We start from the raw sequence: 27,438 nt of genomic DNA on the forward strand, positions 1-27,438 counted from the left end.
AGGGTACTTAGCAGCGGTAAGATTTCTAAGAAATGTTACAATTCGTATATTTTACACCACATTGAATATTTCTCAGATTATGCGGTATTTCTAGTCAGCGGAAGGGGTAACAAAAAATGGCGCCTATTTCGCTAAAAGATCCAAATATACAGACACTTGCCGAAGAGTTAGTGAAAGAGCTGACCAGATTTAAGGTGATTGGTGTCTTCTTTATGGAAAAAAAAATATGAAATTATATTTCTGAAAGTAAATCGATTTAATTTTTTCAGAGATCTTCAAGAAATTTTACCCTCTCTGTCCAGTTTGTCTTATCAAACTTTCGGTGAGTTGAAACAAAGTTCTATTATATGTTAATAACAATAATAATAATAATAATAATAATAATAATAATAATAATAATAATAATAATAATAATAGCTAGATCTCATTCCTTGTTACATTAATAGGGCGCAAATTTCATGAAGAATTCAATAAAAACAAGAAAGGGTTTCAGGAGTTACCTCTAGTTTGTGATGTTAAACTCAGAATTCGTAACGCGTGTCCATTTAAAAGATCGTTTGTCAGTCTAATTATTGGCTTGAAGAAGGCCGTGGTTTATATTGTAAAAGATACTTGACCAGATTAAATCCAAAGTAGGTAAGGCTGGAAACAATAAGATTTTGGATGTAGTTATATGTTTCAGACCCTTTATTGTCTTCAGTGCGCTTACTTCACAGGTATCATCAGTTTTTGGATGTCAATAGCCAAAAAGTGGAAAGAAATATTGATGGGTGAGTTAGGGGATGTGTTTGAACAAAAAATTTCTTAAAATGTTGATAAATTGTGTAGCTGTGTAATTGATTATATCAAAGTTCAAGTATTATGCTCATGTAGTTTTGAATTGAACACAGGAAATATATGGGGTTTGACCAAACCATCCCTGGACCCACCTTAGTGAGCTAGTCGTAGATTTCTTTGAATTTTAACTTAGAAATACTTAAAAGACATTAACTTAGTTGCACCATTTGATAATAAACAAATTTCCAATTTAGAAAGATACACAAACTTAAACAAGAAATGAGATATGGCACTGGGTTCATTCATAGGTGTTTGATTTGCTTGAATCTTATCAACAGTGTTTGCCAGAAGTTGAAAGTTCATTCTCAGTTGGAGAAGGCAGACATTTTGCAAGAATTATGCGACAAATTTCTGAACTTGCCTTTAACTACACAGACCCAGGAACTTATAAAGGTACATTTTATTTTCAGAGTAGTTTATTCAGAATTTTTTGTTAATTAGCTGATGTGATATCATAGTAACACTTACAGGTAACACTTAACCCTATGACACCTGATAGTGACCAGCATCTAATTTCTCCGCCTCTCGGTTAGCTCAATGGATAGTGCGCTGGATTGTTGTGCGGGAGGTCAAGGGTTCGAGCCCCGGCCGGACCAAAACTCGGGGTCTTAAAATAATTGAGAAGAATATGCTACCTTTCAATAACATCAAGAAATGGTTAGATATTCTAAATAATTTGGATATATCAACAAAGTTGAAATGGTAAATTGGCCACCGTAATGATTACAAAAGCTGACCTTTCGAGTGTTAGCCCTTCGTCGGAGCGAATAGAGGAATTGTGGGTTGTGTGTTAGATATTCTAGTCTTCTCGGATAGGGACGAATAAATGGAGGTCCCGTCTCCCGCAGGGTTAGGGGTAGGAGACGTTAATTTCCCACTCACGAGATTACTGTGTGATGGATGTCCTCCCCTAGGATGGGATGGGTGGTTAACAGGACCCCCGTTGATACCAGTGTTTACTACACTGAAGGGGCTATCCTGTATAAATAAAGATATCTACTACTACTCCTTACAATATCACCCCTGAATCACAAATTAAGGTCCTGAGAATAAAGGAAATGATCACTATATATATCAAGTAGAAGTAGTCTGAATATATCAACAAAGTTGAAATGGTAAATTGGCCACCGTTACGATTATAAAAGCTGACGTTTCGAGCGTCAGCCCTTCGTCGGAGCGAATAGTGGAATTGTGGGTTGTGTGTGCCTTTAAAGGCAGATAACGGAGCTACATTATTGGTGGGAACATGGCAACGAGAAAAACAGGAATAAATTAGTGGAATGAAAAGCGTTCGTTAATACCTGTGGGATTTAGACTGCCGGTTTGAAAGATGAGCTTTTATTCAAGAGGTAGAAGAAGTAGAAGTAGGTATCTTGATCCAACGCCAAATTCATCATCATCATCATCATTTTTGTTTGTTTGAGCAGATTGAATTTATGGCAGCTATATAGCTTCTGTGGACCTGCTATTTTCCCATCATCCCACTTCAGGGGAGGACATCCATCACACAGTGATCTCGTGTGTGGGAAATTAATGTCTCCTGCCCTTAACCCTGCAGGAGGCAGAACCTCCATTTATTCGTCCCTAACCGAGAAGACTAGAATATCTAACCATTTCTTGATGTTAATGTTTGAGAAAGGTAGCATATTCTTCTCAATCATTTTAAGACCTTGAGTGTTGGTCCGGCCGGGGCTTGAACCCTCGACCTCCCGCATAACAGTCCAGCGCTCTATCCATTGAGCTAGTAAAGAAGCAAAGTGAAGTCTGTTTATGAGCCTAGTGGCCCATTGGGCTGGTGGTTAACTCTGGTTTCTGTAGCATGAAGCGACTAGGAGTATTTCTACTCCCCCCTGGATGGGATGCCAGTCCATCGCAGGGTTACCCCCCAGCATTAAACTGCCGGTACCCATTTATACACCTGGGTGAAGAGAGGCACTGTGAGGGTAAAGTGTCTTGCCTAAGAACACAACACAATGTCCTGGCCGGGGCTAGAACCCGGACCACTCGATCCGGAGTTGAGCGCACAAACCATGAGGCCACCGCGCCTCCACATCCATTGAGCTAACCGGGAGGAGTTCTTGTAACTGCTTCACGAGGAAAGATGTGGAAGCTGGTGAGGAGAATTAACAATCAGATCTTGGGAGTTAAAGGTTGATTGTTTAGCTACTGCTTGTTTTTGATTTAATTTACAGACTGACGCTCATTATTCTCTCATCCTGCTATTGTTGACTCTTGCTGATTCACCTACTAATGTTGACTATGAGCCTCCACCATCTGAACATTCTTCAGGTATGTCGCAGGGTTTTGCTGAGCACCGGGTGCTGACTAAACCTGTTCGCTGAGAAAAAGGTGATCCCAGGCTTTAATTTGGCTATAGTGATCATTTGGTTAAGTGATGCACCCTCAATCCTTTGATATCGAAGCTTATGATCCATTAAACATTTTCACCTACATGTGATTGGTCTAAACGCATCAAGTGACTGAATAGTCCCCAGCAAAAACTGGGGGATATCACACTTATGAGAGCCAATCAGATTGCAAGGATCACCAGTGATTTCAAAATGTAATGTATAATGTAATGTAATGTATAGATATCAATAAACATTTAGAACTTTGGTGTGATTCTTGTTTGTGTGATATGTCATGTGGTCTTGGAGTTCTAAAATCAGTCACTTCTCTGTTGAAATTATAGAAGAGGAGTGGTTTGACTGGAAAAGTTATTTACTTGATGGAGAAGAAGAAGAAATTCTTGGCCTGCCTGTTCAGCATGATCAGGTATTGAATTACCAATTTTGTTTGTTATTCTAGAGGATTTCCCTGGGAGTAAGCAAAGAATTTCTTTAATAGATTGTTGGATATCTAAACTGAGTGAAGTTTTTCTGTCGTGTTTTTAATATTTTGTAAAAATATTTTATTTCTATATATATTTGATGTGTTATTTACTTTGTTATATTTGCAGGATTGGTCGGATGAAGAGGTAAAAACATCTTTCCTTTGTAAATGATATCACTTTAGGTATTGTGTCTTGTTTGCCGACCGGGGAGATTAATTAGGTCAACTATGCCAATTATTTAAAACATTTCACTTCCAAGATGAGAGAGATAACTCTTCCAACACATGACCATACACTTCATTACTTACTCAAGCTGTGAACTCAGAAAAATTGAAGAGAGCCCAGTGCTCTGAAATTGTGAAATCCAGGGTTCCCAGCATATGTTTTTTATGAAAAAACTAGAATTTCTGAGTTTTCCAAGAACAAAAGTAAGGCACCGGGGGCCACTGGGCACTGCTAGACCAATGCCCTGCTTGCCAACGCTGAGAAAATTGTGTTCCATTGACAGAAGGTGATATAGCCTGGTTGATAATTTCTCTAATTGTCAACGCTTCACTGCTTGACACTGTGTCAAAACCAGGGGAGAACTGATCCCGTTAATGAAGTAGGGAGTGAAATGGCTAATGCTGTCATTGTTATACAGGATGAGGACTTGGATTTGACAAGTGATTCTGGGATCAGCATTGTTGAGAGGCAATTGGCCAATGATCAAGAAGAATCTCAAAGAAGCGTAGAACACAATGTCAGGGATAGAGAAGGGATTATAAGCCCCGGTGATGGCGAGGTATAGTAGATAATGATCGAATGTTGACAGATTTTCAAAGGACACTTTATTGTTGTGTCAGAGTTTTTCGTTGCAAAATTTAACAGCAGGGTAATAAACTTATTGAACACAAATTTGGTATGGATCCTGGAAAACCTGGAAAGTCCTGGGCCGGGTTGTTCAAAGGCGGGTTAAGATAACCCAGGGTTACTGGGAAATTTAATTGCAGATCTGAAAGCTTTAAAATAAAATTCACTTTAATTCCATTTGTTTACAATTTGATGACTGAATGCTCTAAGAAGAATTGGGAAAATTATCTTAAAATGGCTTTTGAACAGAGAAATATAGAAACCTGGATTAAAATTTAATCCTGGGTTAGCGCTAATTGATCTTCGAACAACTGGGCCCTGGAATTTTATTTTGACATTTTCTAGGACTGGAAAGTCCTGGGAAAAGAATACAGGTCCTGGAAAGAGCTGGAAATCTGTCTAATGCAAGTTTAAACAAAGTTTTCTTAATTTATGTCATAAGAAATGCAAGTAAGTGGTGTCAGTGGAGGATTGATTTTAAATTCTTGGGAATGATTGAAAAGGGTTTTAGGAGAAATTTAGAGTCCTAGAAAAATAAATCTTAGTTCCAGAAAAGTCCCTGGAGAAGTCCTTAAAATAAGTTTCTGAAAAAGAGTATGAACCCTGTGAACAAATGGGGGTAAGTTTCTAAAGAAACTATGTTGCTGCATCAGTGGGGGAGAATAACAAGGTGGTTTTGGTTTTATTGACTAAGTTGATATTTTTTAAAATTTAATTTATTGATTTATAACAGATTCCAACAACTAAGAGGCTCTTCTTCTGTAACAATGCTAATCTAATCTAAGTATATATATGTAGTAACTAGTTAAAAGACAATTAATCAATGTAACTTATTGTGAGATATTAAAATATACAATACATATTATGTGGATTCAAGACCAATACTTAGCAAGCAAATGTTTCTTAGCACATGTTAATTGCCATGAAGGGTTCAATGCTGATGTTTTGCATGTTAGCCCTTTGTCAGAGGCCTTTGTCTATTTGCTCTGATGAAGGGCTAACACTTGAAACGTCAGCCTTGAAACTCCTTACAGTGGCCACCCCACATTATCAATTCAGTTGATAAAACCAACATTACCTTGTAATAGGCTAACTGAGTAACTAAGTCACAAGTGTATATTTTCCATCTCTGTAAAAAAAAGTTACCAAGGGCATATGCATGGAAATTAAACCTGAGAATCTCTGATGCACACTGCCTAATGTCCACAGCAATGCCCTCTGAAAAACAACATTCTAAGTTGTGTCTTCATCAAATATTCAAATCAATTCAAATGGATTTGAACCGCCATTCTTTTAATGGTCAATCCCATCAACCTTTGTACACATCATGTAAGTTATAGTGAAAGTACACTTCAAAATCTATTTGTTTTGTTTTTCTTCACAGGACAGAAGCAGGATTTCAGATCACATAGTTTCTCAATATTGGGAGAACAAATCCAACAATTTTACCCACACAAATACATCAGAATGGAATTGTTCCATAGCAGAGTCATGGTACAGTGTGCTTGTGTTTTGGGAGTCTAACATAAATGTTGAATTAGTTGAAATTACTTTGAATTTGACTCTTAAAATTCTTAGGCTGTAAATACCGCAGCCCAAACCCTTTTCACCTTAACCAGGGCTTGACACTAATAGTAGTCCACTAGCCACAGACTAGTAAAAATTCAGTTTTGGCCAGGGGTTTTTGATTTCCAAAAGCCAGTTTGGCTAGTAAACAAACTGAAATTGTCGTAACATCTAAGATTTCATGAGCCACTTTGCTAGTAAGTTGAAAAGTTAGTGTCAAGCCCTGCCTTAACATCAGAATGCATATTCTCCATACTGTTCTTATTATTAAGTAAGTAAGTATTTATAAGTAAGTAAATAAACACTTTATTCATAGAGGGTAGCACTAAATAGCTAAAAGCTAATGAACTCTTTACATAATTATAGTACTTTGTTTGGCAATCAAGAGCTGTTTTAGTTGGTGATCATTTCCTTTATTCTCCTGACCTAAATGTTTGTTAAGGAGTGGTGTGGTAAGGAGAAATAAGATGCTAATCACTGTTAGGTGAAAGTCCAATTATGTAAAACTCTGTGGTCTGTGGCTTGCAAATTAACAACTCTGCTTCTTTCATATAAATGCAATTCACTTTAATTCTGATTAGCAGACACCGGTTGAAACTAAAGAAAATTACAAATGGTTACAATAGTTACACAATGTACAACCTAAAGAAATAATGAATGACGAGACAGATAGAGGACTATAAAATACTTACATTGTTATGGCCACAGAGATATTACTAAACTACGTTTAGTGAACTTAAGATGAAAAAAGCAGTTACATGATGAATTATGCAGGTAGCACAGAGCAACATAAGGCAGCAACGAAATGACAAAGAAAAGCTCTTATGAAACAAGTATAATATTACAGAGTGAAAAAGACTTATTAAATAAATGAACTCCAAACATGCAAAAAGAAAAAAAAAAAACCAACAAGAAAAAATGTCACTAAGAACTTACACTAGGAATTTAGGGTTAATCATAGAAAGAGTGATTTCCCTTTGCAGCATTTTTTAAATTTTGAAACCTCAGGGATAGTTATCAAAGTGGACGCAACCCATTTTATCACAGCGGCTCAAACAAGACATTAACAGAGACTCAGATTGTGAGAGAAACCTTGTGGTGAGACTTAACATAGATCTGTTCTTTTTTTTAATCCTTTGTCTTTATCTTGCCATAATTTCTCTGGATTGTCAAAACAAGGCACATCTTGTAAAAACACCAACACACCAAAATGCCTTATAATTAAGATATTTGTATGGAAGCTCACTGTTTATATTTTTCTGTGGTCTTCACTCATATACACCACTTTGATTCTTGTACATGTTTTCACAACCATAATATGAAACAAAATTAATTAAACTGAAAAACTCAAGTCAAACTGGCTACAAATTAAAATTTTAATCAAACCAAGGTTTCTTCATAGGATGCTTGCAGGAGCACAAAACACATTTGTGTACAGACATGGTCAGTACGGCAGAATAACTGTCCAGGGCCATATCCAAGTTCTTCACCTCACTCCAGTAAGTTAGTTTTTAGTTAGCAATCATTCCTTTCAATTATGTATATCAATTAACTGCACATGCTGTGTTTCAAAATTTTTCATGGTTTTAAAATTTTCAAGGCAGTTTTATCTGTATTTTCATTTTTTCAGTATTCATTGTAATGATCTGAGATAAAGGGAAAATGGAGGCTGAGAAACTGAAAATTGAAAAGTTTCAAACAAAATCTTGTATCTTTGTCATCAGCCTTGGCCTTCAGCTTCAGCAGATAACTCAGACCCCAGTGGTGATAATTTATGGTGTCATACCCAACTTCATCCAATAATTACTTTTCATAAGACATACAATATCAAGGTCCCATTTATGCTCAATTTGTAGACATATGGAGCCCTGATAGTTGTTATACTTACAGGTAATGTAGATGGGTTTGAATTTTTACGGCTTATACCTTTCAGGAATCTCTTTCCAGTTTGTTGTCGTCATTTGCCTTGGCTGGAGAGGAGAGTCTGTCTTTACAGAGGTTCATTTTGTCATTTGTCGATCCACAAAGCAAGCCAACACAGACATTGCAAGCATTCGTAAATGCACTGTCTGGGTACTTTAAGGTAAAACAAAGTTGTTTTCTGGTGTTTGGAGACCCTTGTGAAACACTCGTGATTGTTTTAGAAATACTGGTATTTGTAGACAAGTGTAAAAAAAAATCTTTTCATGGAATTTGAATAATACCTTGTATTGCCCTAAGACAACGTTTCTTTCATTTTCTTTCCAGGAGTTCAAATCCCTTCTTTCTTCTCTTGAAAAAGACATTATCAAACAGGGTAAACTAAATAAAATTATTTTTCTATAATTATGATAACATTATATTCTCTGATTTATTTTACTGATATGGGTTTTTGGTCAAGTAGGTGTAAAAAGACTGATTGGATGCTAACAGTTGTAATTAATAAACTTTTAATAAATAAATAATTGATAATTCTGCCTTCAATTAAGATTACAAACCATATTGAAAATCACTTAATAAATGATTAAATCAATATATATCTATATATATATATAAACGATTATTTAGGAAAATAAAAATTAAAACTTGGTACTACAGATCTGTTTCGAAAGGGTTAAAAGTCCTCTCTCGTCAGGTGGATAAGACACTAGTTGACTAACGATCCTTTTAAGTAGGTGGTTTGAGCAGCCTTATCAAATATTTGGTTGAGTGCCAGCACGCACTCGCCAGTTTGTTCCTTTTGTTTAGGGTGCCCGCCCCTGTTCTTCATATGATAAAGAATTTTTCAGCTATGCAAAGATTGCATCTCTTTGTGGTATTTGAGTACGGCCTGGCACGAGCTATTATTTTCCAGGTCACGGAAAACTCCGTTTCAGCATCCTTTAGGGACCAGATATATTTGCTCAACTCTGTTGCGTTCCTTTTGTTCTCATGTCTAAATGAAGCTGTATGATTTCTAAATCTTGTTTTAAATTGGTTCGCAGTAAGGCCGATGTACATTTGGGTTCCCAAGGGACTTTCAACTGTGGCCTGGTAGACCACATTTTGAATTAGGCAATTGCCACGTAACGGGCAAGAGTGTTTGTCTCTACAATTGCATGATTTTTCTTTTGATTGAGAATTATTTGCAAGGGAGGACTTGTTGTGGGCGTCGATTTTTCTTTCTAAATTTGGCTTGCACGAATAGCTTACTTTCAAAGTGTTCCTATTAAAAATTTTTCTTAGCGAGTGCCCTGGCGAAAAGGATTCTTTTACAATGCCTAAAAATTTTTTACAAAGCTCCATATGATAGTAGAGCACTCTCCTTTTATTTTCCTAAATAATCGTTTACAAAGCTCCATATGATTGTAGAGCACTCTCTGATTCAAGGATAAGGTTTTTTACATTTTTACATTTATATATATATATATATATTTTTTTTTTTGCATCAATTCCCTAACTAGCAGTGAACAATTATTAATAGATACTTTTTTAACAGATTATGTAAATTCATGCTAGTATTCTGTTCATGTAATTTAATTGATTTTTCAGAAGTTTCCATTTCATTATTCCTGCTTCAAAACCAACTGAGGACAAAACTGGAGGAGGTTAGACAAACAGTTCATTTGCATATAATATTTAATTTCAATTATCCATTTTATAGTTAAAAGCTATTCACGGAAGTTGAGGTGGCTAGCTACAGTCACTGTGGTAGATACGTACGGAGTTGTGAATACTCAAACAGTGAGATAATATAGCACAAAAAGTGATTTTAACTCATTTTTTCCTGCAATGATTACTAACAATATTTCCATGTGCAAGTTGCTTGGAGGTGAATAGTAAAGGATATTTTGAGTTTGAGTAACCAATCAGAGTGCACTTTCAACATTATCCACTGTTCTATTAGATACTAAATTAAGTGTTGTTTACATGTTTTGTCCTAAATGAAAGTTACTCAAGGTTTTGCAGAAATATATGAAATGGAATTTGCGGTGGCATCGTCATGTTTGTTATAACAAAATTGTCTAGATATTAGTTAATACATTATACTCAACGATATGTTGCTTTTGTGTATCAGATATCTTCCTTGTATAACGTTTATCGAGATGCAATTTTAAACACAGGACTCAATGCTGCCAAGGTAAACCAAGATCTGATTGTTATTTCTCCCCTCTAGCAGCTGCACATTTCCTTGTAAATTAGTGATGAGAATTTGGTGTTAGATCAAGATAACAACTTCAACCTGATAAGTTTGAGTATTCTCATTACCTGTTTGCTGGAAAATGTAAGGATATTATAGTGAGAAGTTAAAAGGTAAAGGGTTAAAAGAAAAAAGGGAAATGTTTGGAGCAAAAGCAGTTTTTTGTAGACAGAATTTCATTAACTCCTTGGTTTTTCTGTTCATCAGAAAACTTGCATCAATTTCCCAAGAGCAATCGCGCGTTACCTGTACGTCATAAGACTCACACAATTCGATCACGCCATTCTGACGTGACCGTCCCAGATTAAGATCTCTCAACTCCGCTATTTCGCGACACGGAGCCAGTAGCGAAAATCTTTTTTCATTAACTCCTTGGTTTTTCTGTTCATCAGAAAACTTGCAGGCTGTTAACAACATTGTACAGAAATATCATTGAGGCTGATGGACTTGGAAGTGCAGGGAAATGGAAGGTAAATATGAGGATTATTTTTATATCGTAACAAGAAATTGGATGCTAGTGACTGTTAGAAGTTAAAGGGTTGTAAAGTTTTCAAGATCCACAATGTCTTAAGGTATTGTTTTATTTCTGAGGTTAAGAGTAAATTTACCATTTGACCCAACTCAATTCTTGCATTTTATTAGCTCTTAACATTTTGTTGTTTAGTCAAACAATAATTGCCCTCTAGTTGACATTTTTAGTTCCTTTCACCATCACCTCTCTGTTTGAAAATGCATCAGTTTGGAAATGTAAGGGGAGTTTAATATTTGTGTCACCCCTGCAAAAGAAAGCTTTGATGAAAATTGTGCAAAGTTTCAAATTTACTGATCACTGATTAACCTTTGCATTGTATACCCTGACCCATGACTCATCCATGTCACCTTACAAAACTAAACAAGTTGTATGAATCAACAAATTTGAGTGAATTGAGTTTTTCTTTATTTTGGTTAGTAGAAGGGGTTTTATTGTTTAATTAATAATAATAATAATAATAATAATAATAATAATGATAATAATAATAATAATAATAATAATAATAAAAGAAGTTTAATTCCACCATCATTAAAGAACAAATTGACCTTCAACATTTTCATGCGAAAGTGAGATTTACAAAAGCCTAATTGAAATAATAATATAATACCTGAAATTAATATGCTTAAAACTATATAAAATCATCTTTTTTTTTTGCGGTGATCAACGTTGTTTCCTTGCTAAAAGAATACTCCGCAATGTCCCTGGTGTGTTTCTTCAATATCTGCTTATAGGAATTAAAATTTTCAGGGACTTTAACTAGTCTATTTAAAATTTTCCAGATTACAGGGCCTCTGTACTGTAAAGTGTTTCTTCCAGTAACAGATTTAAACCTAATGATATTAAATTGCTTAGGAAAGCGAGTTGACCTAGAAGTTACCAGTCTGGGTTCAAGACCAGGCAAAGCAGTTTACTCTCACCGGGCCTCTCTCTCTACACCCAGGAGTCTTCATGGGTACCTGCACATTGTCAGGGAAACCTGATGAAATGCTGTGGGGGTGGGGGGGTGGGTAACCTTCCAATGGACTGGCATCCCCATCCAGGGGAGGAGGGCAGTATTATTCCTAGTCACTTTGAACCATGAAAATGAGGATAAGCTTTGACTAGATTGGCTACTTGGCTTGACTACAGACTTCACCTTTCACATGCCTTATTTTGGATTTTCAGGTCAACTTGTTTTTGAAAATTTTTCTTCAAACTGTTGAGCCCTGCCTTCGGTTTATTGACGAGTGGGTGACATCAGGTCACGTTCATGATCCATATGATGAGTTTTTTATCGAAAGGTAGGTAGCTCAGTTATTAAGTCTGTGAATCTGCAACTGTGGATCAGGCATACCACTCACTCCAAAGACAAGCAGTGTAGTGAGTATTTTTGTACTTTATGTGACATACTGCACAAATTTTTGGCAACCAAAGTTAAATTTCTGGCAACCATTTTTGTTATCCATGAGTGAGCCCCTTTTTCATTGGAATGATTTTCATTTTCCAGAATACAATCCATTGCCATTGACAATGAGTCCTTTTGGTCTGATGGTGTGGTCCTAAGATGTGCCGATCAATCACTTGACACTGTTGTACCTTGTTTTTTGCAAGATTTTGTTGATCAGGTAATGTCTGGGGTATTAATTGCACCTAGGCACTGATTTGTGATTCTCACTGATTAAGATATTAATACAAATAATGAATATGTTACATTTTGAAATTAAGATTATCACTTTTACTAGACAGCATCACTTATAAAATGTGAATTTTTGTAGTGTTTCACTGCGCTATAAACAAGTTCTTTAGTCATATATCTTACAACTATATTGTTTTTTCATATTGACAGATATTCCGTGCTGGAAAGTCTGTGGAGTTAATTGAAGGCCTTGGAAAGGTATACAGGAGTTAGGATAGAGCTTTATATCTGGTTTTCCTTATTTAGTTTTTAAACGAGATCTTACCATGGCAGGACAGAAACTGCACACACTGTAAGTACCTTTTATTACACGACTCGGGCAGTCAGAGGGCCAATAACTAAAATCAACCAATCAAAATGCTCTATTGCCGGTCAATATTCTCTCAGTATTGGACCAGGCACTGTCCCAAATGGTCCCGAATGATACCGCACTTGTGTCCCTTTGAACTTCAGTCGTATAATAAATCTCTCATCAACCAAGCTTGCTTGGGACCGTATACTGGAAGAATAATGGCCCTTGGTCTTTTTTGTACAGACCTCACTGCGCTCGGTCCGTGCTGTCAAGACCTCAGGCCGATATTCTCCCAGTACGGCCCTCGCGCTTGGTTAATAAGATATAATATCTATCGTCCTTCATAAATTCTTAGAAAAGTTTTCTAATAATTGATGAGTGACAATAGGAGTTACTTACAGTGCACATGCTTTCTGTTAGAGTTCCCAAACCATTACAATGAATGTGAGATAATAACTAATTAAAACCATAATTATTTTCCCTTCTATCAGATTGGTAAACTTCACTCTTTTCGAACAAGAGGTCAGTGACATTAGTGTATTACTTTTGAATTTGTGAACATTTCTGGACAGTGAAATTATACGTATATGAGAACGATCCTTCGCAGTAAAGCACTATTTGAGCAATAGTGAAAATCAGACCTGAAAAAAATTTCAGGCCTGTACGGGACTCGAACCACTGACCTCTGCGATACTAGTGCAGCGCTCTACCAATTGAGCTAACAAGCCAACTGGGAGCAGGCCATCAAATTAATTCGATATAAACCCGTAGATGATAAATCAAACAACAACAAACATATGAAACATATGTGTGAACTGCGGTTATGAGACGTATATGAGAACGATCCTTCGCAGTAAAGCACTATTTGAGCAATAGTGAAAATCAGACCTGAAAAATTTATCATCTACGGGTTTATATTGAATTAATTTGATGGCCTGCTCCCAGTTGGCTTGTTAGCTCAATTGGTAGAGTGCTGCACTAGTATCGCAGAGGTCAGTGGTTCGAGTCCCGTACAGGCCTGAAATTTTTTTCAGGTCTGATTTTCACTATTGCTCAAATAGTGCTTTACTGCGAAGGATCGTTCTCATATACGTCTCATAACCGCAGTTCACACATATGTTTCATATGTTTGTTGTTGTTTGATTTATCATCTACGGGTTTATATCGAATTAATTTGATGGCCTGCTCCCAGTTGGCTTGTTAGCTCAATTGGTAGAACGCTGCACTAGTATCGCAGAGGTCAGTGGTTCGAGTCCCGTACAGGCCTGAAATTTTTTTCAGGTCTGATTTTCACTATTGCTCAAATAGTGCTTTACTGCGAAGGATCGTTCTCATATACGTCTCATAACCGCAGTTCACACATATGTTTCATATGTTTGTTGTTGAGTGAAATTATAGTTGTATTATTATAAATTAGAATGTTATGATAAATCCCAGCAAACTTTAAAATGGCATATGCTTACTCAAGGAAATCTTAATCTATTAACTTCATGCAACTGTTGTGACATTCATTCACTTCATGAAATCAGCTGATATAATTTCAGTTTTTAAGAAACTGCATCCGTTGCAGACGATAGGCTTGTAAATATTTAGTAAATAAACCCCTTCGGCCGCCTGGTATGTCGACTGATAATGTCTGCGGCTGGGAGATTGTCTGAAAAATGAATATTTGGCCGAGAAGCGAAGCTTCGAGGGCAAATATGAAATTTTGAGGACAATCTCTCAGCCAAGGACATTATCAGCCGACATACCAGCAAGCCAGAACAGGGTTTATTTATTTTATAACCCTCCCATTCATTTTTCACATCGCAATTAAACTGCACGTAAACACAGTAAAAAAGCCAGTGGTGATCTGGTGGCGAATGTGCGTGGTTGACGCAAGCAAGCAAGCAAAAAAAAAAAAAAACCAGTTTGGTTTCCTTCTATGTAAATAGGAGAACGGAAAAATTGAAACTCTTGTGTTGACTACGTTTCTTTTTCACGGAAAAAATCGGAGGACAAATATTGACGCGGACAGGGGTTGTTGCATAGTAACTGTCCTGTGATTTTGCACCACGCGACATAAAGTAACCAATAAAATCGCACCAAAATTAATGGGTGGGGTTATAATTCATGATTACCACCTCATCTGACTCCCCTGCATGTCACGAAGAGGCACAGCCTCTTATAATATTTTTCCTTTTTCAGCAAAATCATTCACTGGAATTTGATTTTTTTCTTTTTTTTTTTTATCTTTTTTTTATATATAGGGCCTTTGCACCAAGAGTTTTTAGATAAACTGCTAAGTGCTCTATCAAATAATTCTAGTGAGTAAAAAAGAAAAACTGTTTATTGTGTTATTTGTTATGTCATGACACTTAATGTCATCTTGTGTCATGTTATGGTGACTTATGTTGTCCTCTTTAAGGTTACGTAACAGATTCATATAATCACATATTGAAGATAGTTTGCTGCATCTCCCATTTTTTTGTCATGACATGTTCTTTAACTTGCAGAAGCATCAAAGGAAGTAGAAAATTCATCCGGTGATGAAACAAATCTCTTGAAAACCATAACAGATTCTAACCAAATCATGTCAGTTATAGAAGATACTGGTGACCATGTACTGAAGCTCGCATTTGTGGAAACCGAAGCACCAGTTAACCAGAGATATTCCATGCGAGAAAGGTATACTTTTGATCAATGTATTATGACGGATATTCTTTTGAATCATTATGTTTGTATTCATTTGTATACCGTTTATGTAAAGGGCTGAATGCCATTTAAGGCATAGACTATGTTTTGAGTTTTCCTCTATGTCAATTTTTATAACTGTACTGTAAATACTGTAAGGGTGAGTGCTTATTGGCAGGGGAAATTATGGCAAGTTCCAAATTTTTTAGTTATTCTTTGTCGGTCAGAATGCTTCCAGCCATTCAGCAGACTTGATGTTCAGCATGCATGTGTAGGGTGTTTGGAAGTTTTCGGTGGAAACCCTCATTTTAACTGGTAGTTATGTTAATTTTATGTTGCAGCTCTACAGCAGATAAACTGGACAGGATTTGTTCAGGTGATTCCTCAATGCTCGTGACAGGGAGGCCCATTTTTCCCCTACTTTTTGTTAATAATTTGTGATCAGTAAACTGTAAGTAGTAACTTTCTTGAAACCCTTTTTACATTCCACCAAAAAACATATACAGTCGAATCTCGATTATCTGGACTGTTTGATTATCTGGACTTTCTTCTCTGGTCCCAATTTTTTCATGAATACTAATTAGTTGTGATCTTGAAAACTCAGAGTCACAAAAAGCCCAATAATTCTCTCAAAAGACTGTTGAAACAGTGTATTATCCTGTGCGCTTTTCAAAATTCACAAGTGCGACGAGACAAATATTCTGATGCATTATCTTTAAATACATACAGGCTGTGTAGATATCACAATTAAAATGATGTTTTCTTTGCTGTATATGTTGTAGTTCAATTTTTTCTTTGGTTTAATTTTTTTTAAACTGGTTTAAAAATTTTAATCTGGTAAATAGAATTTTCAAACTGGTTTAAAATTTTTAAGCACACAGCTCATTCTTATTTATTTGATGTTTTACATGTGAAATGTACTCTGTATGAAATAAAGTTGTGTTTTTAAGGTGTCCACATTTTAGCAAATGTTCATTTTACTGGTTGGGCACTCTTTCAATCTCTACCAGGTGCATGTTTACCTAGCCAACCAAATGCCATGTTGCTTTGCTTATACCTTAAAAAGAATATATAATTTATGTATTAAATAGCTTTTTAGAGCCTCTACATTTCAAAAAGAATATTTTGTGAGGGAGCATGCCCAGAGACCCTGGGAAAAAAAGCTTTTGAATTGTCAGTCAGCCACTCCTTGACTTATTGAGAACCACAATGTGTATTTAAAGTAATGAAAAGTTTGAAATCACTGTTGAAGTTCATTTACATTTAGGGATTTGCAAGTTGCTCAAACCTGTTGAGCTGCTGTTTTCAGAATGCCTTACTCCTCTGCTAGAAGATTGGTGTACACAGGTTAGTGGAAGTTACTTGTGGTAGAGGAACATATTGAAAGAAACTTCAAATTGTTGTTGTTTTATAATTTAGCTAATTTCATTTACCGGTTTGTTATTTTTTTTAAGGGAAGCTGTTTTGTCGTTCAACTGTTGAAAACAGATTTTTGTCTTCTGGATCATTTAGCAGCTATGAGGGTTGGTAAAATATAATTTTCTGTGGAAATTTTGTTGTGTATTGGAGTTAACTGCCCATCAAATAATGATTTTTTTTTTTAATATTTTGTAGAATTTCTTTCTCTTGGAGGCTGGTGATGCAATGCATCAATTTTACATTGAGATATTTGACAAGGTAATTAAAAGCATTAGATGCAACTTCAGAACCACTTGCAATGTTTTAATTTTTTCTTGCTTGCATAACTCTTTAACTTCCAAGAGTGACTAGCATCTAATTTCCTCCTTCAATATCACTTCTTTATTACACGACTTGGGCAGTCAGAGGGCCAATAACTAGAATTGACCAATCAAAATGCTCTATTGCTGGTCAATAATTATTCTCTCATTATTACATGACTCGGGCAATCAGAGGGCCAATAACTAAAATCAACCAATCAAAATGCTCTATTTCTGGTCAATATTCTCTCATTATTACACGACTCAGGCAGTTAGAGGGCCAATAACTAAAATCAACCAATCAAAATGCTCTATTGCCAGTCAATATTCTCTCAGTATTGGACTGGGCACTGTCCTGAATGGTCCCGAATGATACCGCACTTGTATCCCTTTGAACTTCAGTCTTATAATAAATCTCTTATTAACCAAGCTTGCTCGGGACAGTATACTGGAAGAATATCAGCTGCGCTCCGTCCGTACTGTCAAGACCTTGGGCCGATATTCTCCCAGTACGGCCCTCGCGCTTGGTTAATAAGATATATGAATCAAACATTAAGGTCACAAGGAAAACCAAAATGATCTCCAACTGAAAAAGCTCCTGATTTTTAAACAAATTCTCTATGTCAGTCCCATCGGAAATGTGTATAGGACAGTAAGGAGAAGATGTGCACTTATCTGAGGGTGAAAAAGGGTTTATCAAACCGGCAGTCTAAATCCCACACGTATCAATGAACGCTTTTCATTCCACTAATTTATTCGTGTTTTTCTCGTTGTCATGTTCCCACCAATCACGTAGCTCCTTTTTCTGCCTTTAAAAGCACACACAACCCACAATTCCCCTATTCGCTCTGACGAAGGGCTAACACTCGAAACATCAGCTTTTATAATCGAACAGTGGCCAATTTACCATAGTTGGTCTGTTTAAGAAGATAGTCAGAAGAAGTAGTAACTCTAGGCTGTTTTAATAGGCAAGGCATCGTGTAACATGGCAGGACATTTCATTCTTGAATAGTCTGATACAGGAAGCTTTGCAACCTCGCTTTCCAGATGCTGTTGAAAGGTGAATTAAATTTTTATTTCCTAAAATATTATTTCTTTGACGATAAAAAATTGAGATAAAATACTTCTAAAACCATTAAAATACATATATTAAAATGTATTAAATTCTTCAGTTAGAAATTGTTTGATTCGACAACAAATTATCCAATCTAAAATGATAAGAAATGTATACTAGATGTCGTAAAGAATTGATATTTGCAAATAAAAGGAATAGATCAGATACAATGAAATATATGAAGTTCATATATTTTGAACTGCGGTATTAGATACGTATGATGCATGATCCTTGCAGTAGACAGCGCTATTTAAGCAATAGCGAAAATCAGACCTGAAAAAAAAAAAAAAAAATCAGGCCTGTACGGGATTCGAACCACTGACCTCTGCGATACTAGTGCAACGCTCTACCAATTGGTAGAGCGCTGCACTAGTATCGTAGAAGTCAGTGGTTCGAATCCCGTACAGGCCTGTTTTTCGCTATTGCTTAAATAGCGCTATCTACTGCGAGGATCGTGCATCATACGTAAAAGGAATAGAGTTTACACATTTTATAATCTTAATTCATAGGCTGGTGGTCAGTTTTTCAATGAATGGTGCATCAAATAGGAGGCAGTTGGGTGCATCTCTCCAAGGACTGACTTTGAACTACAGGGTTGGTTTTGTACTTCATTATAAGCCATCACTGACTCACTGAAAAGGCTCAGATTTGTGTCTTGTACAGTATCAGAAAACATTGATATGTGGTCCAGTTTTCTGTCTTGTACAGTATAGGAAAACATTACTTGATACCTGCTGCACACAAAGTCATGTTTACAGTAGAATTTTTATCAGAAGTTACGTAGACTTAAAAAAAAAAAAGAAAAGAAAAAGAATTGAAATTTTAAATCTTGTGCTGCTTGTTGAAAGTAGTATTTATCAAAAGTTACACTCTGCTTTAGGGTCACATTTAGTGTGATGTTAGCCCTTTTCCTTATTTTTAAAACAACAAAGATCACTATAAGGCTTTGAGGAATGAATCCCACAAATCCTATACCAAGTTTTTTTCCTAAGATCTTCACAATTTAGTCTGTTGTTTAAAGCTGAATTTATTTTATAAAACATCAAAACTGGGCTTTTTGACTGTTTGTCTTTCAGGCACCATGGCCAGTCAGTATCATAATTGACAGTTCCTGTCAGAAGCTTTACAATCTTGTGTTTTTGTTTCTCCTGAAACTGAAACAAGCAAAGTGGAGCCTGGATGAGCTCAGATTTGCAGGTTTTGAAAAGTTGTTTTCCTTATAAAAAAAACATGTAATGGATGGAGTATACATTTTTACTGTTTAACAAATAGATTCTATTTTGTTGTAATGTGCATCTGTTCAGTGATAGATGACATCAAAGTGTGGTAAGACCTAATAAAGTGGTACACGAAACAGAACCAAGTGTGTCGCTGATGCAGTGTTTTGCACTAAAGAAGGAGGGACATAGGTGTAAGTTTAGGCAGGGATCAGGGCTTGAAATTAATTTTTGGAGCACTAACCCTTTGGGTTAGTAGACATCTTTTTAACTAACCAAATTATAAAGTTTGGTATCCAAGCTCACAAGTTACGATTTCTCAATTATTCAACATTTTGATAATGACGACTAGGACAAATTAAAGAGTAGCTGAAATTGCATGGTGACCTTAAAAAGGTTGATAATTATGCACTTATTTTATTTCCCTCTCGTTTACCATGATTAGTCAAGAACAGTACATCTACGGCACATTCTCTTAAAAATAGTTTAAGTTGATTTAACAACTTGAGTGTTCTAAGTATTCCTCTGAGAGTCGAGTCTATGTGCTCTTTGTCCCGAAGTCCACCAATGTTTAAATATGTTAGAAAATTTTACTAACCACATCGGGTTAGTTGAACACATTTTTAGTAACCAAACGTGGAAAATTACTAACCATTGGTTAACGGGTTACCGTTAATTTCGAGCCCTGGGGATGGTGTGGGAAGTGCCAGAGAGGTTTTTACCTCCTTGTCTTCCCCCTCCCCCCTCCCCCCCAACCCATCCTGTTATTTTCTTTGCCACAAAATAGTGATTTTGCCTGGTTAGCAAAGTGAGGGTACAGAACTTGACTACTTCTTTAACATCTAATGGTTGTATTGTCTGTTAGACCTCAGAAGTGACAGACAGCAGATGAAGACTGATGACGCTGATGATGAGAATCAAACAGGAGATGATGCGCAGAGAACTGGCGAAGGGTTAGGGTCACCACCCCCTGATCAGAAGTTGCAGCATAAAATGTCTGTGTTCAGGTTCAAATTAATGCAGTTTATCAATTGCATTCACAACCACTTCATGACACGAGTAAGTGGATTTACCATCATAAATTATAAAATAAATTATGTATGAAAGTTGTTACACTGCAGGTGAATTGTTTTCCTCTGCCATTAGAAAGAATCCTACTCTGAACCCCTTTAACTTCCAAGATCTGATTGTTTACTCTCGCCTTCAGCTGCGACATATTTTTGCTGTAAATAATTTACAAGAAATTGATATTAGATTAAGATAACGGCTACTTTATAAGTTTGAGCTTTCTCATTATCTGTTTACTGGATAACGTATGGATTTTTTAGAGAGAAGTTACATGTTAATCACATCTGGAAGTTAAAGGGTTATATAAGCCTTGAAAGACATGCATAAATTGGGATACAAAAACAAAATGCTCTTTAAGAGACGTTTAGACTGCTGAGATTGCAAGATCTGATTTAAATTTTGGACAATCCACCAATTTTTCAAGGTGCCATTTGCCATCCCCTAACTTTGTGGACAGTAATGTTTTAATGAGTGTTTTTGTGTGGACAGCATGGGTTCGTTGTATAATTTATGCATAAAACTTGGCAGAGACCTTGATGAAGATGAAAGGAGATCAGTCACTAGATTTAATTATTACTGTTAGTAAGTACAGCCCATTTCTAATCACTGTTCATTTACAATGCGATTTCCTTTTGATATTTTGAATTGTATGATAGATCTTACATTCAACTGTGCTAGAATTCCAAGAAGCTTTAGATCAGGTATGGTGCTTTATTGAAAAAAAAAAATACTTTGACACTTGACTAACTTGTAAGCCTGAAACAAAATGTAAGTCAAACCAAATAGTTTTATACTATTAAATTTAAATATTTTCTCTTTAGTTGTAAATTTTTCATTATTATTTAATATATTGTCAACTAGCAACATCTTTTCAAATGAAAGGGTGCACTGAAAAAAGCCCAAAGTGACTCCTGATAGAATGTTAGATTCTTCTGTCAGGTTGCTTTGTAATTCTATGCTATGTTTTATTGTTATGGACTATTTACAGAATTTATAACATCAACAGTGTATACAAAAGGAAAAAAAATTCCATCAATTAAAGAGAAAAAATATTACAATACGCAGCCAAGGTAAAATGTGCTCAGTGACCAAAGTAGCATTGGCTTTTGTGTTGGTCACTGACACGTACAAATAATTGACACGACACATCAGTCAATAATTTGGATATATCAACAAAGTTGAAATGATAAATTGGCCACCGTAACGATTACAAAAGCTGACGTTTCGAGCGTTAGCCCTTCGTCGGAGCGAATAGTCAGTCAATGGTCCTAGAGAAATGTGAGAAGAATTTGAAGTTGCATAAAAATTCAATTTATAAAACTGTATTTCCCACATCCCTACAAAATTTCTTAAAAAAATAAGAAAAACAAATTAGCTGCACAGTAGAGTTGCAATTTTATTTTGTTTTTCGTTTGTGTATAAGTTTGTTTACTTTTTCAGGCAAAGGATCTAGACGATCTTATCAAGGCTCATTCTTCTTATGTTGAGAAACTCTATGATCGCTGTTTGCTGAGTCAGAAGGTATCATGGGTACACTGTTTGGAAGGATTTTAACCCCCTAATTCCCATGAGTGACCAAGAGAGAATTTCTCCTTACAATATCAATGCAGTGTGAATCAGACAAGTGATGAGAATAAAGAAAAATATGGATGAGGGGATTGTTAGTTAATCCAATACCAAATTGTCTGAACTAACATAATAATTGGTCAGCAGAGAGCATGAATGATGAGGTCTGGGGAGTGAAAGGGTTGACTGTTTTGTCCCTAGAAGTGACCGGCTTCTAAATTCCCATTCATTGTCTCTCTTGAATCAACTGTAAAGGTCATGAGAATTAAGGAAATGATCACCAACTAGAGAGGCTCTTGATTGGCATGCCAATTCACCTTGTCAACACTTTAGGAAATGTTTAGAGATCAGTATGGAGAATATGCGTACTGATGTTATGGTGTCAAGGGTTTAAGAGAAAAATTCCAGCTGCCTAAATGCATTGCCCGAAAAAACAAAGCTTAATTGAAATTGAAAATTATCTTTAGTTAGCTAATGCAGTTTTGAAAGTTTGTGTTAGTCCAGTTACCAAAACTTTCAATTCTTTTTTTTAATTAGTTTGTTTTGTTTTTTATTATCCAACTGTGCTTCTAGAGTACAAATAACGTGTGAGATGAGTACAAATATCAGCGAAATTTACCCACACTGAAATAACAATTTGGCATGTTGGATAATAAATCTCTTATTACACGTTTTGTTGTGTCGTATCGCTGATTACTTTTACGAGTTGTTTGTATTTTGACTTGCCCTACGGGCTCATCAAAATACAGCACAACTCGTAAAAATACTTAGTTCTTATTAACCGAGCGGGAGGTCTGTATGGGAGAATCTTGACTGAGGTCGCCAGTACAGACCGAACACAGTGAAGTCTGTACCAGCAAACGAGGTCAAGATTCTCCCATACAGACTGACCTAGCTCAGTTAATAAGATGCTTATTATATGGCTGTGTCTTATATGCCAATTTTTTATATTCTTTGTACCTTTTTTTCTAGACTGGTCTAGATGCCGGTCTAGATTTCCTCATCTAGACCGCTTTCAATATTGATTTCAGCCAATCAAATTCATGAATTTGGTTGTTCCCAGTCCTTTTGAGACACAGCCATGTAATAATCTGCAGTACTACTCAACAAAACGTCTAATAAGATATATTTATTTGTCAGGTTGGTTATCTACGTGAAGTTATTCTAAAGGTCCTCAATTTAGTGCTGTTGTTCCAAACATATTGGGATAGGGGCACTGAACTCATCAAGTAAGGCAGGCAGCTGTTCTTGTACATAAAATAATAATCACTCTTGTTACTAGTTTGGATGTGTCAGTTTGGTCACTCTTTTAACTTCATCTGATTTCTTCCTACAATTTCACCCCTGAATAAAAATTAATATTTTCTATTAATATTTAATATTTATAGACTTATATTGCACAATTATCAATATAAGAATTTTCAACTGCACATTACAATTAAATGCTAAAAAATTCAACTCTACATGGTTACTAAAAACATTCCCTAAGAAGATGTAAAAATATAAAAATTAGATATAAAGAATCAAAAACCTTTGCAAATAATAAAGTCTTAATGGCTTTCGTAAAGATTGGCTGTTTCTGATAGAGCCCAGAAGAGGTCTTAAGAACAAATGAAATTATCACAAGTGTAAGACAGAGGCTCTTGATAGTTAAACAAATTCTCCTTGTCAGCAACTGTGGAAATGTATAGAGAACAGTATGGAGAATAAATTGTGCATGCTGGTGTTAGGGTGCACAGGGTTAAGAAAGACAGTTCCCATCTAATAATCTGCTATATTCCAGTGCATTCCTCCTATACTGTAAATTACTGTATTATTAATTCATTAAAGAAGGGTTTCTTTTTCTTGTAGTGAACAGAAATTCAAGAAAATTGAAGAGGAATTTACCAAATGTAACACGTTTCTTGTTTCATGTCTGGGAAACATTGCAAAACGAGGAGCTTTTCCACACTGTAAGTGGGGTACTTTTCACCATACTTATAATTTACGGCGGTACAGAAATTGGTAATGTTTGTTGCTAGGGCAAGGTAGCTGTCACTACCAGATTGAAAATAGCATTCAGTTTTCACTAAATATTGTTTTGCTTGTCTTTGTTTCTCTTCTTCTTACAGTGGAGTCACTCGCATTTGCCTTAGGATCATCTTGAAGTCTTGCACTTAAGGCTTCATTAGTTGGTCTGCATTGAAATATCAAGAGTTATACTCCAACAAATGGATGTCTCCACATGGTGACTGAACAAATTTAGAACAAACTCAGTTTATTTTTAGATGTGGGGAGATTTGTACATTATGGAGTTAAATTTTTCTCAAGATTCATAAGATGTTTCTGTAAGTTTTATTGTTCTGCAACAACAACAATAACAATGATCTTTTAATACCCTTTTCTTTTGGTATTATTTCCCTTTTTCGTCTGGCCCACAATGTAGCCAGTGCTATTCTAGGCAGGCCAGTCTATAAAAAACAATTGTAAACAAAACCATACATAAAAAGAAAAAAAATAAAGTTTTATAAATTTTATGGTAGCTAGATTTGCCGAGAGGCTTACTTTTTGTTGAGTGATAGTGCACATTAACCCATTACTCCAATGAGTGACCAAGAAAGAATTTCTCTTTACAAAATCAATACAGTACCAAGCTGACCAGTAATGAGAATAGAGAAGAATATCTAAAGAGGAATCATGAGTTGATCCAATACCAAATTCCCCAAACTTAAGGCACATAAATTGTATAGCAGACAGTAATGTGTTTTACCCCTTAAGAGTGACTAACATCAAATTTTCTTCTCATGCTACCACCCCATGAATAAAACATAGAGATCACCAGAATAAAGGAAATGGTCATCAACTGAAGCAGCTCTTGATTGCTAGGCAAAATGCCCAGAGAACAGTATGGAGAAAATAGATAATGATGTGAGGGTGTTTAAGGTAATTATGAGTAACATCGCCTGTGCTAGGCCTACAGCTAGTACAAATGAAGTGAAAAACTTGAATTGCCATTTGTTACTTGCTCTCTCTTCTGCTCATTGTCACTGACCAAGACTTCAGGGGCACATGAGAAGTAGATTGACCTCTCATCACTCACTGCTTTGCTGCTTAAAGCTGCTACCTTGTAGGCAGACTGACAATGCAGAAATAATAGCTGAAAACTGAATAGTTTAATGTATATTTATGGAGTTATCTTTCATGAAACAAAATCTCGGCAAACTGTCCCCCTGCGTCATTTGTGCCATTCGGACTTGATTGACCCGTAAATCTGAAGTATGCACCATCACATTCCACCACACTCAGCCCACTAGACCCATACCATGAACTAACCCCAGAGATCAATGCCGAGATCTGATACTGCACGTTGGGTTGCAGTTGCACAAGATCATCGAAGAATATGTCAAAACCAAAGTATCCATTTGTTTTCTCTGCATCTGTCTCATAAGAACCATCAACAGAATACAACTCTTGATCCCGGCAGTTACCTTCCACAACCAGAGATAACTTGAGGGAGACATCGTATGAGAACCCTTTGCTCCCAAACAGACGCACCCCACCTATGTATAGAGGGGTATCGACGGCAAAAACCACCCCATCAGGTATACCACTGGAGTAGGCCCATCCATGGCTGACCTGAGGGAATCTCTTACAGCGGGAAAACACACGGGGAGAAATTAACTTCCTTGGACGTTTTGAGAATTTCAAGCCTGTTATGGACACAGAGCTGTACCACATGAACATCTCGATGACATCATCTTTGGTGAGGAGCCCAGAAGTTGGAACCTTTTCAGCAAATTGTTCCTGTGTCATCAGCGGAAAACGAATATTATTTATGATTTCCTCGCCCGTTACTTTCCTTTTATTTTCTTTAGAGGGTTCAATCTCTTGTCGCTGACACTCCACATCTGCCCATCGATCAACAGCTTCGAAAAGGTTCACTTCGTGAATCGCCAGAGAGTCTCGGACCACAATTTCTTCGAGGAGTTCCATTGCAATGGACGAGAAAGAGTCTGATCTGAGCACTTCTTCGGCCCTTGCATCCACAACCTCCCAGCAGCGAGTCACAAGCTCGTTGTCTTCGAACTTTTTCGCATGGGGTAAAATGTCGAAGACATTTTCCGGCGAAAGATTTTCCGTCAAGAATTTCGTGCATTCGATTTCGAGTTCCGGAACAATGTACTTCTTCGCCAGGTACGAGACTTGCATGACGCACCCTCCGGTGAGCTTGACTTCATCGCAATACAGAAAGCGAAGAAACTCCTCAAAGCTTTCTGAATCACAGTCAGGTAGCTCAATTTTGCTTTTACTCTCCGCTAAATCGCCGTAAAACATGGCATAAAAAACTGGACTGCTTACAGCTAACACGAACTTGTGCCCAGAGAAGGTGACGTGGGATCCCTCAGAATCTTTAATCACAAAAGATATGTCGCTCATCAATGGGTTTTTGAACATAAACTCGATCCGTTCTTTGATGTTCTTTCTTTTCGCCTGCCAAGATTCAAATTCTTTCGACGCCATGGAGGCCTTGTGATTAATCCCAAATGTTTAGGTGTAAGCACGGGAACTGAAAGGGAAGATTCGGATGAAAGACCGCTGTTTGAGATACCGTGGGAGCAGTATGTCCCTCGCGTGACTCTCGGCTTAGGGCCGACTTCAGCTCGTGTCAAATCTGTTTCCGCCTTTTTCTTTTTTCCAATTTAGACAATTTATTTGGCCGTCAACATTAACAGAGAAACGTTTGAGTGAATTTTGCATTTTTTTTCTAGATTACCAGAGCAATAAGACTTGAAAAAGAAGGAAAGACAGTAAAATTTAAATCATCTGAATTTTGATCGGCTTTATTTATCCTGAAAAATAGCGCTTAACTGAGAGAAAAAGACTGTAGTGTCCACAATAAAAATAAATATTTTATCTAAAACATTGAATCAGTTTTGTATTAGTATCTTACTTAACGTGATCAAACGGACTTGACGCGAAAAGAGGGGCTTTCGGAAAGGGGTCCTGATGCCGTTTTACGCACAAATTACAAAAAAACAACTCATGCGTCACATCTACTTTAAAAAGCATTTCACACGTCACGAGCTTAATAGTGAGGACTTCAAATCTCACCTTTGTTTGCCTTTCTGTAACATTCACGAATCACGTATTTATTTTAGGATTAATGACGCTTCGCATAGAAACACTTTGCGATGGAAATGAAAGCAGCTTATCTTTCTCTTGTTGTGTTAGCTGTACTTCTTAATCATAACAGTGTATTACCACATGGAATGTTGACCTTAAATGCGATCTGTGCAGCTATTTCGTGTGAAACTCTTTTCCCAAAAAAAATCTCGATTTTTCTTAAATGCTTAGCT

The 27,438-nt window shown here is 36.4% G+C and overlaps 1 protein-coding gene and 1 pseudogene across 3 annotated transcripts; one reads left to right on the forward strand and one right to left on the reverse strand.

The window, feature by feature from the left end:
• Positions 1-57: 57 nt before the first annotated feature.
• On the forward strand, positions 58-24,623 carry LOC111326575 (gamma-tubulin complex component 5). 2 transcript variants are annotated; one of them, XM_088748731.1, is made up of 35 exons: positions 58-194; positions 270-322; positions 717-770; positions 1,116-1,230; positions 3,030-3,126; positions 3,530-3,612; positions 3,797-3,814; positions 4,314-4,454; positions 5,907-6,016; positions 7,097-7,186; positions 7,491-7,587; positions 8,022-8,171; positions 8,336-8,384; positions 9,599-9,654; positions 10,125-10,187; positions 10,640-10,717; positions 11,944-12,059; positions 12,266-12,383; positions 12,605-12,652; positions 13,238-13,268; positions 14,996-15,052; positions 15,242-15,413; positions 15,761-15,795; positions 16,687-16,766; positions 16,874-16,942; positions 17,034-17,096; positions 18,106-18,197; positions 18,761-18,845; positions 19,328-19,448; positions 20,334-20,527; positions 21,193-21,237; positions 21,977-22,057; positions 23,243-23,331; positions 23,954-24,054; positions 24,214-24,623. In XM_088748731.1, exons 1-35 carry the CDS (start codon positions 117-119, stop codon positions 24,246-24,248), a joined length of 2,964 nt encoding a protein of 987 aa, XP_088604857.1. In that variant the 5' UTR covers positions 58-116; the 3' UTR covers positions 24,249-24,623. The 2 variants fall into 2 exon arrangements, 1 of the variants encoding a protein (XP_088604857.1); XR_015996642.1 differs by lacking the exon at positions 23,243-23,331 and having other exon boundaries at positions 24,214-24,250.
• On the reverse strand, positions 24,418-26,718 carry LOC111326576 (BTB/POZ domain-containing protein 3 pseudogene; annotated as a pseudogene). Its single transcript, XR_015996643.1, has one exon. The product of XR_015996643.1 is annotated as a BTB/POZ domain-containing protein 3 pseudogene (transcript).
• Positions 26,719-27,438: the final 720 nt, after the last annotated feature.

The sequence above is a fragment of the Stylophora pistillata genome, chromosome 2, assembly GCF_964205215.1.
Source record: "Stylophora pistillata chromosome 2, jaStyPist1.2, whole genome shotgun sequence".
NCBI classification, from domain to species: domain Eukaryota; kingdom Metazoa; phylum Cnidaria; class Anthozoa; order Scleractinia; family Pocilloporidae; genus Stylophora; species Stylophora pistillata.